Below are 14,966 nucleotides of genomic sequence, written 5' to 3' on the forward strand. Positions count from 1 at the left end.
CAACTCCTTGATTTCAATTTTAAAATTCAAATTCAAAATTTAAACTAGTTTTCAATTTTAAATTTAAATAACAGCTACAATCTAGCCTATCGAATTGGATTTATTGTAAATTGCAGACTAAAAATCTCTTTAAATTCCCCCATAACTCATTTCAAAGAATCAACTCAAAAGTAAAAAAAAAAATCCTTCAATCATGTAGGAAAACATCTCTGCTTATTTTTAAACTATAAGTAGATTTAATTAATTAAAAGACATTGAAAACAGACCGTAAGAAAGAAGTGAATCCTGTTTTTTTATTTCAATTTAAATTAACAGAAAAAAAGTTTGAAGTTTCCATTAAAGCAATAGAAATTAAGATTTTGGTTGATTACAATCCATGTGGGTGATGGGAAAGTCCTTTCATGTTGATATTTTACTGATGAATTTGAAAAAAAATGATATACCATAATGACAACAATAATAAAAAAACATGGAATCAATATACAAAACATTGCACATTAGTTTACAACTACTTGAAAAATACTCATACTTTCTAATTATTAGTTAAGCATTTATTTCCTTCATTTATAAAAAGCAAAAAAAAAATACAAATAAATAAATAAAAAAAAAACTTGAAAAAAGACATTTTGAGCTAGATTAAAGAATATATACGAGATATACATTCACAAAACTGTAAAATTCCTTATTCATGTAAAACTGTTTAAAATTAGTAACTGATTGTGTCTAGGTTGAAATGAGATAAAAGCAACAACAAACATGATATTTCAAGAAATCTTTTATATTACAAAAAAAAAAAAATAATCAATAAAGTAAAAAATTTTGTTATTTTGTAATAATTTTAAATTAAATCGTTCATTTGTAAAGAAATCATAAACACAAAAATTTGGAACGATTTAGCTAAATTAAACTATCTGACCTAATAATTTGATTTAGTCAAGTCGTTCCTGTCATTAAATCTCTTTTTTACTTATTTTTCTATTTCACAGGTATTTAGACGTTTGTACTTTAAATCATGTTTTCTTCACCATACTAATTGAAATTATTTTCTTGTATTTTTAGGCACTGAAGAAAATGTCATCACCGACGACATTGTCTCCAGACGTGATATAGTGAAGTACAGAATAGTTAGAGGAACTAATAAAAAAAAAACTTTTTTTTAGAATTAATAAAAAAAATCCAAATTTAATGGCACTAACAATAATTAAACAATATTAATCGTTTAGAAATAAAGAAAATAATCACAAACTAACCGACTAATGCTAATATACCCACGATAATAATTGTCTATTTTCGCAAGTCTTCCTCAATAATTCTTTATAATTTTTTTCTTACCTTAATTTAATTAACTTTTTGCTGTTGCTAATTATTGATTTTTATTTTTGATGATGTTTTTTTTTATTTCCTTCATAATTTTTTGTTTACTTAGCTAAAGAATAAAAAAAAAAAAAAGTTTGATTTTAGAGTAAAAATTTGTGGTCACTAACAAGATTAATCAATGTATACAAAACCTTTTAATTCTTTTCGTAGGTGATGGTGCTTGCGATACTAACACGACAATTAATTTAGACAAATACTTTTATTTCCCTGAAAATAACAGTGAATATTCACAACATAACTTTAAAATTGCATTACCGACTTTGCCGGAAGCTAAAACGCCACAACAACAGCAACAGGAATCATGGATCGACTATACTTCAGTGCATAGTTCCGTTTCGACAGGAAATAATGGCATAGATGATGATATTGAATTGCCTCCACTAACTGAAATAAAGCAAGAGAAATTTGATGAAGATTATGAGGTCCGTGATATTCCTGTGTGGCATACAGCAAAGTCGACCGCTAAAATAACAATGTATCCGACAAAGGAAAATACTAAAACTCCTGTACGACGTAAATTTAAACAAATTCAACCAAAACCGCCAGTTGTAACGCAGCATATAATGCAATTACCGCCATTGACTCAAATTCATAAAACAAAACCAAAACTCATAGCTGTTGCTGTGAAAAAAATAATTCCGATACAACCTAAGCCTACAAATCTCCCACAATTAACTCAAATTCAAAGTCCAACAAAAACTATCAATCTGCAAACATTATCGACATCTCCTGACAGTAAATTAATAATTAAGAAAATATCTCAAAATGTAGTAAATACTCGTAGACATTCGACTGGAAATAGCTCTAAAATTGTGCCAACAAAAGAACTTCTTGAAAGCCTTAAGCAAGAGAATATAATTTATCAGGACAATGAAGACAAACCGTGGTATTGTAAAACATGCGGACGCAATTATAAATGGAGAAATAGTCTTAAACAGCACATTAAAAATGTATGTATGACTTGATCTCATGCTTAATTGCAAAATTCATTAATTTATTTCTCTTTTCTTTACTTCTGCTTCTTTTCATCCATGTAGGAATGCGGTAGGATTAAAAAAATCTTTTTAATATTCTCTTTACCTAGTTACAATTTTTCTCTTTTTTTATTTCTTATACAGGCGTACCACCAAAGTATCATTGCGTACGAAATTGTGGCTATAAAACACACATTCATTCAAATCTAAAACGTCATTTAAATTCAAAGTTTTGTAAGCCATCATCGCCAGCTGAACTGCAAACAAGTGATGAATGTTTGCTTGGTGTTCAAGGAAATGATGAAAACATCTAAAGATTTTAAATGATTTTTTGGATTTACTAACAAAATTAATCTAAATTAGGGGAGTTGTTCGTAAATGACGTCTGTTGAATGAATTTAATGATCCTTAGAACTCAGACTAAGGCCTGAGTCTTAAACTTAGTCAGAATTATTTGTAATTTTCAAGTCTCATAGCTTCAGACCTTAACAGGCATAAAGCATGCTTGCATGGTACATAAAGTCCATTTAGGTATCTAAATGCTGTCTTTTTGTCTGATAGGGAGACCTATCCTTACCCAAACTTGTCTGATAGAGAAACCTTTCCTTAAACCCAAACTGATCCCCGTACTATAATTTTAGACGTCATATGCGAATGACCCCCACCAAAAAGTTTCATTCCATAACAAGAAATGCTAGTCCTTTTGATCATCTAACCAAAAAAAAAACACAAGAAATGAAAGAAGTAGTTTAAATGATGATGTACTTAATAATTGTAAAAAAAAAATTGAAATTCTTGATTAACCGTAACTTATTTATTTTCTAACTTAATTTAATTTATTTAATTTTTCTTGTACAAAAATCCAAAAATAACATTTTTATGAACAAAAAAACTAATAATAATGTAAATAACTAAGACATTTTTTGTGGTGTTGGGAGTTTCCAATTTGTGATGAGATAAGATAAAAAAATCAGTTTAATTTAATTAAGAGAATCGATGCCATTTTTTTTGACACACAATTGTATTTTTGAAATTTAATCAATCGATTTGATTTGCATGAAAAAAAAGACATCCATAAGCTTATTTATTACTCAAAACCAAAAAATGAATACTAATTTATGGATTACACAAAGTAGATTAGATATTTAATTAATTAAATGTGTAATTTCTTCTGATATGCTTTAAGGTTTCATTCCTATTTAAATTATGATAATAAAAAAAAAAACATGAATTTGAAAGGAACAAAAATTAACAAATTTACTAATCAATCACATTAATATAACCTTAATTTTAACATTAACATATTTAATGAGAGTTCAATTTCTCAATACTAATAAGTTCTTATTTTATATTTTAGGTAAAAATGCCAAAAACCTATCCCCCTCAAATTATGTAAGAAATATAAAAGTAGTGTGTATAAAGTAGAAAAAAAAATTATCAAATGAATACTGGTATGGAATGTATATTGCAAAAAAAATGGGAAGCTGGATCGGTCGTTCTTTGACATATAAAGTATTCTGCATTCAACATTTTAATATACATATTTTATTTATTATTATGGTTTTATTAATTAATTTTTTTATTTTTTGAATAGTTTAAATTTTTTTCTGTGAATGAACTAGTTTTATAATCAGCAATGTTATGATGATATAAAAACATATTTTTGAAGATTTTTTTTGTAGTGTATTATAGAAATCGAATTTGATATATATGAGTAATTATAAGAAAAAAAAACATAAATTTTGGGTTGATTAATGCTGAATTTGATTGAAATGTCTGATATTTTGAGATTATATTTGGATTAAGTTTAAATCTTCGGATTAAAAATAAATCCGTGATAAAAATTCAAATTTTGAGATTGAAAATAACTCTTAAATTGAAAAATAATATTGATTTTTAAAAATCCGACTAAAATCTCACCAGAGCAGTTCACCCGTCAAGGTATCGTCAGGGCAACTTCTCGTCTTAGGACCTAGTTGTGCCCTAGACTACCATGACATGCTGCTCGAGTGAAAGTAAATCCAAATTTAATCTCAAATCCAAAAGACATCCAACAATCATCTTCAGCATAATTAACTCAACATCCATTATATTATGATCGTATCTTAGTAAAATTTGATTGCTTTATTTTTTAGTGCTGCATTTTTTACAAAACCAAAAAAAAAAAAAAATAGTTATGATAACTTTGTTCAGTAGTTAAATAAATAGTTTCCTTTCTTTTGTAGTTTCAATTATTTTTCTAGAGTGACAATTTGAAGTCTTAAATGACTTCAAATGAGTCAAATATATAAACAGATTCTTTACATGCATACATATAATTAAATGATTATCATTAAAAATTAACATAAAAATTCATCGTCGCATAAAAGTTTTTTATGTGATGATGGAAAAGTTTTTTTTATATTAAATTTAATATAATTTCTTGTTTTATATTCTATATTAAGTAGTAGTATTCTTGGTGATGGTTAAAAATTCTATTAAATCAACCCATAAGGAAAGCAGTTTTCATTATTCACAGAACATAAATTTTGTGACTAGAATTTTAAGAATCATGAGAATTGTGTTCCTTATTATTATAATCATTATTAAATATTCGTCATTCTTTCTTCTCATCCAGCATAACAAGAACTTTGGAAACAAAAAAAAAATGAAAAAAAGTAATTGCCTTCATGTCTCATCTTTATATATCATGGTCTAAAAAAAACGGCACAAGAAACGCTTAATATTATTTCCACGTTTTTCATTACTTACAAAAAACTCCTCCTGTTTTTTTTTTTAAATGTTGAATTGTTGTTTCATACTTTAAGAACTGTAAACATAATTAATTAAAAATCTTTATCTCATTTTAGTTTTCCTTTCAGACTTTAAGCAAAAACTTGGGCAAATGTCTCCATCAGATGAACAGCCATGTGACTTACGACTTTTTACACCAGCAACGTGCCTAATTGAACTTCGAAATGCAGCAATATCAGCTGTTACGGCTCAAAATTTATCTGCAGCATCGTCAAATAATTCAGCACAATCGGGTGCGCAAATTGGACAGGTTACCAATTCGCCACAGTTACCATTTATCAAAGGTCTAGGATTATTACCTAGATCGTCTGTCAATGCAAATCGTGATCATAATGAACGCGACAAATTAAGATCATCATCAACAAGTAGTACTGCAACTAATCAATTATCGCCCTTATCACTTACACCAATTCAGCCATCATTAGGCGGAGCACCATATTCATGCTCGCGATGCGGAAACACATATGCAAGACCTCATAGCCTTAATAGACACATTCGATTCGAGTGTGGTAAGCTATCGTCATGAGCCAATTTTATTCCTTATTTTAATGAAATTTATTTTTTATTCCTGAATTAAAATGAAATTTTTTCCTTCCTATTTAGGTGTCGAGCCAAAATTTGAATGTCCTGTTTGTCATAAAAAGTCAAAACACAGGTAAGAAACTTGTTGAATTACTGATTATGTAGAAGTTGAAACTAATTAGAAATTATTTTTCTTTGTCTTTTTCCTTTTATCTTATGTCAACTTTATCCAGACATAATTTGTAAGTAGCAATTAGAAGTATAATTAGATTTAAAGCATTTTGGGGATTTTTTAGAGCTTTTAAAAGCTCAGGATGTTCAAAATCATTAGTGCAGTGTTGTTCAAAGTGTGTGTCGCATGTCATGTTGTGGCTTACCACAAAGGTGTGTCGTGACACAAAAAAGCTTGGACAACACTGATTTAGTGTGTCATGTTTAATGGGGTAGATCGTCAATGGAACCTTCTTGTCATCAAATTTCCATTTTATAGTGTCAAATAGCTTAGGATCCTCAGTAGTTTAGATATGTATTCAATACAGACTTGCATGCTTAGAGTAGTGTGACACTAAGTTTTAAAGTTGTGTGACAGTTGTTGTAACCATGTTCCTATGTAGAGCTTAGGTTGCAACAATGAACTTTCAATCTAACTGTTGCTGACACAATCCTCGACAAAGCCATGACACAAATAATTCTAATGCAACACCAATGTGACATACATGTCAATTGAACGTTTGACATTCTAGTGCTGCATTAAATATTAAATCAAATCAATTTATTGATTCATAATTAGAAATAGTAATTTAGACACAATACTAATATCAATTTATATCCTCATTACAGGGTCTTACACATGCGAACACATCAACATCGATGATTCATCATAATATAATCTTAAATCAGCGCAAAAAAAATAATAAGCAATCGATTAGTGTAGTATCAATTTTGTGTGAGTAGTGAAAAATTGATTGGCATAGGATCATTGAACGACATCCAGTGAAAAATATCAATCAATTTGTATTTTACAGATAGATCGAAAAAAAAACATCTCTAGATTTCTACGATATAAAAGAAATAAACATCAACAACGCTGTAATAGGGAAAAAAAATATTAAGTGAAATGAAAATAGTGAAAAATTAATGTTAAATAATATATGAAATATAATTTTGAATCGTTACTTCTTTTTTTTTGGGAATTTTAAGCTACGATTTTGGTAATATCCTTTAATCATCAATCAAACGTACTACTAATCTAATGAAAGAAATAATAATGAAAAAGTTTACAAAAAAGTTTTGAATTTTGTTTTTGTTTTTTTTCTTCTTCTATTGGTGGCTGTGTGTAAATATCTATTAAAAAAAGTATGAAAATTTAATTAATTTATGAATCAAAGAAAAAGGAAAAAAAAATAATAATGTTGCCATACATAACACAAGATTGTTTTGGGTATTGATCTTTTTTTTTATTTATTTTTTTATTCAATCATAAAAAAAGGATTAATGGAACTAGAATTTGCGATTAAAATGATATCGATGGGAAGGATAAGTGAGAATATTGATAGGGAATGTAATAATTCTGTGATAAAAATTATTGGAATGTATGCTTTAAAAGCATTAGAGTGTAGTTTGTCTTATAAGTGATAAATGTGTTACCATTTCTTTCTCGACCCCATCCAATTGCAATTTCTTAATTTTCTCAACAAATCAAATATCAATCAAGCTAAGCTTAACAATTAAATAAAAAAATCGTAGATTAATTCCTGTTATGATTTTTCGTCTTGATATGGGGAGGATTCCTGTGACTGAATTTCCATCAATCTTGACCATTTCGATCATATTTGGTTATAGGGTGTAAATGATTAATCCATAGAATAGCTATAAATTGACTGGTTTAATTTTTAATATGAAGATTGAGCTTTTTAACCCTCGGATTTAATTTAAATCCTAAGAGTTAAGTCGATTCATTCTGAAAATTAGCTTTAAATCCAAACCGGAATGAATGTCGTCGGATACACCAAGCATTATTTATTAAATCCAAACAGTCATCCTCCCCAAAAAAAATATGTTCAATTAAGGTCTTCAAAAGACGGAGCATGTATATGTGTTTGTGTCTCTTAAGGTGTCTCTGACGATTCAAAAAAAAACATAATCAATGGATTTCTTATAAATGCATAAGTGTGGGTGGGAAGAAAGTCATACAAATTTGATACTTTTATTATCTAAATTTTAAGTAAAAAAAACAATAAGATTAACAATTGTGAAGCTATTGATTACTAATATTGTACATTATAATATTATGATGCCGACGATAAGAAGAAGAATAACTAAGAATACCAGTGGAATATGATTATTTGCAGAAAAAAAAAACAAAACATGATATGATGAAAATTGAAACAATTTTTTCTAAAATTAAAAAATTTTTCATTTAATTTAACATAAAAAAAAAAATATGAATTAGTCAAAAAATTGGAATGTGATATAAAAAAGTATAGTCGATTATTTGTTATAGTTTTTAAAACGAAACAAAAATTTCTGTTAAAAGATTTATGTTCGTTGTTGTCGGTCGTATTATAATGAATCAGGCCTGATGTTGAAGGAAGATAAAAAAAAATGGCAATAATTATTAATGAATTTAACATAAATAAAAATATATTTAGTTAGGATTCTAAATCAAATATTACAAAAAAATTAATAATAATAATTTTTAAAAAAAGAACTATGTTTAACAGATGACATTGTTATCGTGAAATTAAGTAAATTCATCTAGTGGAATTAATGTTGATGTTTGTTATAATTTTGGAAAGTATCGAAAAAAATCTCAAGCTTTGCAAGCGATTATGTTATAAAAAGTCCAAAAATGCATTTAATTCCATTTTGATTTAGTTTGTCTGATTTGAAATTGAGAGTTTAATTTGGCTTTTTGCATGACTATCTGGTCTAGTTTGAATTCTATTGTTAACGATTCTTTAGTCTTTTATGAGCTTGTTGCAAATTTCATCGAATTTTTGAAATTGTTTTGAATTCTTAAAATTAAGATTTTTAAGATTTATATATTGTTATTAGAATTAAAAGTTTTAAAAGCTTTCAAAAAATGAGCTTTTTTAGTCAAATATTTTTAGACAAAATTGAATGTCCTGAATATTGTTACATTGGTATGGTGCCGGATTTAAATTTTACCCGACAAGTCAGAGTCATGTCGGTTTGGGACAGGATTTTTGATCGACTATCAGATCTATGTTACCATAAGTAAAATGCCTTAAAATTGAAATTAATGAGCTTTTCAAGTTAAACTTTGGAATTTTCTGATTTTTTAAGGATTCAATCCTATTCAGATAAGAATTTATAAAAATTTTCATTTTGAGAACTTAAATACCAGAGCTCGGATATCGTATCTTTTAATAGTCTTTAGATAAACTTTGAGTCAGCTTCGAGCTCTGTTGATAATAAATTATGGAACTTAATTATATTGATATGATACAACTAAATGATGTTTAGAAGATCAGAAGCTTAAATGATTTTTAATATAAGGATCTATGAGATATAGCAAACATACATATCAATTTACATCTATCACATTCTTATACAGCTCAGCTTGTTTGCTAGAGCACCGCTATGTCTTCGTATAGCGGTATGACGCAAAGTTGCTCTGACGGCATCGTGACGGCTGATCCATTTTACGGCTTGAAACAGTGTTTGTTGCATTGTATCACACAAATTTGTGATTCTAGCATTGAAATCTTTCTAAAAGTTCATGAAACATTTCAATAAACTTAACCTTGAACTTACCTTATACTTGCATACATCATCATCGTCATATTAATAAGTCAATCTATAATTAAAACTCTGACATGCAATCAACAAGTCAAACCAGTCAATCAACTTTTAAAGTCCCAGTATTTATGCAAAAAGCTGAACTTTACTTCTTTTTGAATCGATGAATTTAATGAATTTATTTAATTTCTGTACAGAAACAATTTATTACCCGTTATTTTTTCTTCTTATTTTTTTTTTCATTAATACATAAAAAAATGTTAACAGATTTTTGTTTAACCAATTTATACATTCACCATAATTTAATTATTTAAACCACTATATTTAATACAATCTTTTTTTTTTCTTCGAATAAAATGCAATAAAAAAAAATGTTTTGGATATCCAATTTAATACTTGGTATCATCCAAAAATAAAAAATAAAAACGGATACTAGCGAAAGGGATTTTGTAAAAGTTTTTTATTTAAAAATGAGAAAAAAGAAGTATAATACCTTATTTTTTTTTTGCGTGAGAGCAATCAGATACATAAAAAATAAAATATATATAAAAATAATAACTTTGTATAGTTCCAATGAGAAAACCACTTATCAATATTTTTCAAAAACAATGAGTAGTGAAAATGAGAATGAAAATTTTTAAAATCAAGAAGAAGATCTATAGAGCTATCATTTTGTGTGCAAGCATAGCTATGCCACAATTGATACATAAACATATAATTTATTATACGCAACAAACAAGTAATCAAACCATTAAAAAAGTTTTATAAAAACCAACGGAGCTGTGACCGAAAATATTGATGTGATTTTTTGTGATTGTTAATTAACAATTAATCAATTTATTTTTATTAGTGTATAACAAAACAAAAAAAAAGGATAAAAAAACTTTAATTAAAAAATACGAAAAAAAAATCATACTACATTTAACCAATAAATAATACAACTAACAAAAATGGGGATACACAAATTTGTATCTATTTTTTGCATCACTCTTCAGACCTTATTATGTACTTGAAATTGCTCCTTAATGCAATATTTTAAATTGCTAATGATCAATTTTAAAAATATATATATATTTTTTATTTAAACAAAACAAAACAAAAACAAGCTAGATTTTGAGTCGATGTAACATTTTTTAAAATAAACCTAAATTGGGGGACATTCATTAGTGATGTATACATTTTATAGTGTCATTCTAGAGACGATCTATGTCAACAAATAGAGTTCAAGCTAGAATCTCTATTTCGTCTCTGAATACTGCTTCAGAAGACTCTTAGGATTGTGTTGTGTCTGCAACAGTTGTTTTCCATCTGAGAGTTGCGATACACTAATTTTATGCTAGTGTGACCACACACTTGAACCAGAATTTTCAAAATTCATGTGTTGTTGTGTCTGCAACAGTTGTTTCCTACTCAAAATCTGCGATACACTAGTTGTATGTGGTCTTACCATCACACATCTGAACTACAATTTTAAAAATGCATGCTTTTTTATGTGGTATTGTCTCTGCAACAGTTGTACCCTAACTAAGAGCGTAGAATGTAGTGTGACCCATATGTGTACCATCTCCAAGATTCGATGCGATATTGTGTCTGCACAATAGTTCCCTATCCAAGAGCCACTACTAGTGTATCGCATGTAGTGTGACCATCACACATGTGTACCATGTGTGATGTATGAAAATCAAATAAGAACTTGAAGACACCTTTCTAAGAATTAAAAATTGTCAAAATGACCATCACTAATGAATGCCCCCCAAAAAACAACAAAAAAAAAACACATATGGAAGTGGATTAGCTAATAAAGAAATATGTAACTAACATTTGTTCGTGTAATTCAAAAAATCACACATTAAATTATTATTTTTATTATTTTCATTTACTTATTGGGCAAATGTTGAGAGATAAAGTTTAATTTAATTTAATTTAAAAAAAAAACATAACTACCAAAACACTTAATGAAATATAAGAAAAAAAAATTACCTAATGTAAAAATAATGAAAAAAAGTCAAGGAACGCCAACTTATTGATCATATTGTTGATTTATATTTTGATTTTGTATTTCCGTGTATGTAGATTAATTTGGTGCTTAATTCATGAAATTGATAGTCATTTTCAAACTGAAACATTGTGAATCTTTTGGCATATATGCTGAACTTTAAATTGTCTTAAGATCGTATTGTGTTTGGTTTCTTTGGGCAGAGCTTGGGACTCGAATTTTGTATGGAAATTGTATAAAATTTGAGTCGACTTGAACTCTGTCTTGAGTCTTTAGTGGACTTTTCAAAATTATTTGGATTTATTCTGATGTTCAATTACAGGCAAACGACTATGTCTGTGATTATGTTATGAATTTCTTCATTTTTTTCCTACTTTCTTCATTCCCTTTTTTGAAATCTTAGGATTAAAGTTGGATTTAAATTTTTAATCTTAGGATTAAATCAATTGAGTTAATTTTTGAATCAAAAAATTAGACTTTATGCTTAATTTCTGATATGAAGGTCAAGTTTATTGATATAAAATCCAAAAATTAAATTTTCAAAATTTAGTTTTAATCCAAGAATCCAAAAACTAAATCAAAATTCCTTCCAATTCCAACTCTCAACAATCAACATTAAATTGAATTTCGTCACCAAATTTCCAAAAGCATCTCGCAAGTACATCAAAATATATCAAAAAAACAAATCATGATCAAGGAGTTTGCGTGCCTTAAAAAGTTAAAAATTAACAGTGAGAAAAAAATGTTAAGAAATATTTCCTAAAAATTTGGAAATATTTTTACATCTGTATAATAGAATTAATCAGTCATAATGTTATTGAAAAAACGAAAATAAACTCTTAAATATAAAAAGAATTGTTAAGAAAAAAAGTCGAAAAAAAGAGAGGAAAATGAAAACTTTTTGAAAGAAAAGTTCGATACAAATTATTTTTTCATAATAGGTTCTATCCAATAAAACAAGAAAAGAAAAAGATGATAAACTATAATGTTAATAATATTGCAAGAATTTGTCTAAAAATTAATGTTAAGGTACCAACAAGCATAATTTTTTTTCACAAAAATTTGGTATAAAAAAATATGAAAAACCTGAAAAGTGCTAGACATAATTGAAAAAATTACACAAAATGAGAGATCTTGAGTGAATTAGTATGAAAGTGCATCACATTAATTTCTTTAAAAAAAATTAACATTATATTTTGCAAAAACAAAGTAAAAAAAAAAAATCTTAACACAATTAGGAGTTAGCAAGAATGAACCATTAAAATTATTAAACAAAAAGTTACAAAAAAAAAATCTAATTCGAGAAAAAAAAAAAATGAAAAAATCTGTAAAATTCAAGATGAAAAATAATTGCAATAAAATAATATTAAAAATAATAACGAGTCACAATGATTTTTAAAAAGAATTTGTCAGGAGGGTCTATCCAATAGCTTGGATTATGTCTAATTTGGTGCTTAGAACTTAGGTGATTTTTAGGAATTTTCAAATCATTAAAAATCCGTTAAAAAATTAGGGATACACCCCGCACCACCCCCTACATTCTCAGCCATCACAAATTAGACACTCTCCTGACAATCAACCTATATTTTTGCTATATATTTTTTATGTGTACACACCATCACCAGATGTGAATGTAATATTATTGTAGTTCTTAGTCATATACTTTTTCCATTTGTCAAGTCACGTACTAACATAACATTAAAATTTTTAATATTTTGTATTTTATAGATTCCAACTCGAATGCATCATCAACGGACAAGAGACGTGTCAATAAACAGGATTTTGAGCAATACTTAGAGGATGGCTACTATAAGTGTCCAAATGAAAACTGTGATCGAAAGTATGTGATTGTGTGGGGGTTGTTTGCGTTGTGATGTCTGGCTAGTCATGTGGAGCATTCTGTCCAAATGTTGTGGATTTAAATGAAATTTAGCAACTGCACCGAGCAGCACGATGCGGCGAATTTGATTTTTTGCCGTAAAATGAGCCAAAACAGTCGTGATGTTGCCGTCAGGACACTCAATGCAGTGACACAATTGCGCTCATGTGACACTACATTGTGCTGTTCGATTCTGAATTGAGTTTTGGCACAAAACCTTAAATATTGTGTCTTATACTTTGGTACAATCTCTTTAATGGCTTCATTTTCGACTGTGGTAGTCCATGCTAGACGTGACTTGCAAACAACCCCCCAAAAAAGTCAATTAACTAATCGGAACATCATTCATAACATTTTGCTAATTTTTTTCATCTTCAGATACCAAATTAAGCATTCGCTTGTTAGACATTTAAGACATGAGTGCAATTTAAGAGGAAACAACTTTTCATGTCCATTATGTCTGAAACGATTTACCCATGGATTTAATGTCTTACGTCATTTACAGCAAGTACATAAGCTGACATCAGAGGAAGCACACATTGAATATGGGAAATCACAAACGGATAATAAAGATTTAAAAATGGAATTAATTTGAATTATGTGAAAAAAAATTGTTAAATGAATTAATGTTTTTTTATGTTCAAAAAACCTTAAAAATGAAAGAAATGGAAATATATATATTTTGAACTTTATGATACATATTTTCTAGAAAACTTTGAATCTAACAAATTGTAGAACTTATTAGTAGCATTTACAGTACAAAGTCATATTAGAATTTTAAAAAATGTCTCGTAATCAATAATTGTTAAGCACTTTCAACCGTATATTAATGTATTTCATATTTGTTCTCTTTTAGGTGATCTATACGAACCAAAAATTGTTATAATGAATGATGGAATTCGATACTGCTGCAATCGATGCGGAGTAAAGTACAAAAAGGGTAAACAGAATGTCTTCAATTTACGAGGAATGAAGGAAATTCATTGCTAAATTGGATTGATTGGTCGCTAAGCTTGTGATTTAGAATGCTGATCATCCTTGGTTTGAGAAATCAATCCCAGGAAGAAAGCTTTTTCCAAATTTAAAAATCTATGATTTCAATTTTTTAATCCCAAGATAAATCTAAGTCCAACTTTAAATCCTAGGATTTATTTTCGTCCAGTTCAATCCATCTTAGTGAATGAATTTCTCCATCTCCTTTACTTCAATAAAATCAAATCTCCATTCCTCTAACTTAACAGTGTCAGCCTTAAGATCTCATCAACGTGAATGTGGAGTCGGTGCACAATGTCCGATTTGTTTACGTAAAGTTACACAAAGACGAAATCTCGGAAAGCATATGGAAAAGCACAAACGTGATGGAACCTGGATTTTTGAAGATTTCACAAATGCTACTTTAAAGACTATAATTAAACAAGAAGATCCTATTGATTTTTAATTTTGTTTTATGTTCAAATTTTGGACAGACTCATTTTTTTTTGAGATTTACTCATTAAGCCATTAAGTTGACAATAGCTCAAATTGTGATAATGAGCTGAACATAGCATAATATTTTTTTTTTAATTTTAATAAATATAAAAATGACAAAATATGTTTATTGCCCCTACCTCGGAACTTATTCAATATTGTACCTTAATTTATTTAAATTTTTTATAATTTT

The 14,966-nt window shown here is 27.8% G+C and overlaps 2 protein-coding genes across 2 annotated transcripts; both read left to right on the top strand.

Moving 5' to 3' along the window:
- Window positions 1-4,822: 4,822 nt before the first annotated feature.
- LOC139090073 (zinc finger protein 181-like) lies at window positions 4,823-5,912 on the top strand. The gene is made up of 3 exons (XM_070639760.1): window positions 4,823-5,653; window positions 5,748-5,799; window positions 5,900-5,912. The coding sequence occupies exons 1-3, from the start codon at window positions 5,236-5,238 to the stop codon at window positions 5,910-5,912; spliced, it is 483 nt and encodes a 160-aa protein (XP_070495861.1). The 5' UTR covers window positions 4,823-5,235.
- On the top strand, window positions 5,898-13,998 carry LOC139090071 (histone-lysine N-methyltransferase PRDM16-like). Its single transcript, XM_070639758.1, has 4 exons — window positions 5,898-5,908; window positions 6,507-6,612; window positions 13,156-13,267; window positions 13,685-13,998. Exons 2-4 carry the CDS (start codon window positions 6,537-6,539, stop codon window positions 13,899-13,901), a joined length of 405 nt encoding a protein of 134 aa, XP_070495859.1. The 5' UTR covers window positions 5,898-5,908; window positions 6,507-6,536; the 3' UTR covers window positions 13,902-13,998.
- The last annotated feature ends 968 nt before the right edge of the window (window positions 13,999-14,966 follow it).

This window comes from Chironomus tepperi, unplaced genomic scaffold (genome assembly GCF_022539635.2).
Source record: "Chironomus tepperi strain 1889 unplaced genomic scaffold, CSIRO-AGI_Ctep_v1 contig_210, whole genome shotgun sequence".
Classification (NCBI taxonomy): Eukaryota; Metazoa; Arthropoda; class Insecta; order Diptera; family Chironomidae; genus Chironomus; species Chironomus tepperi.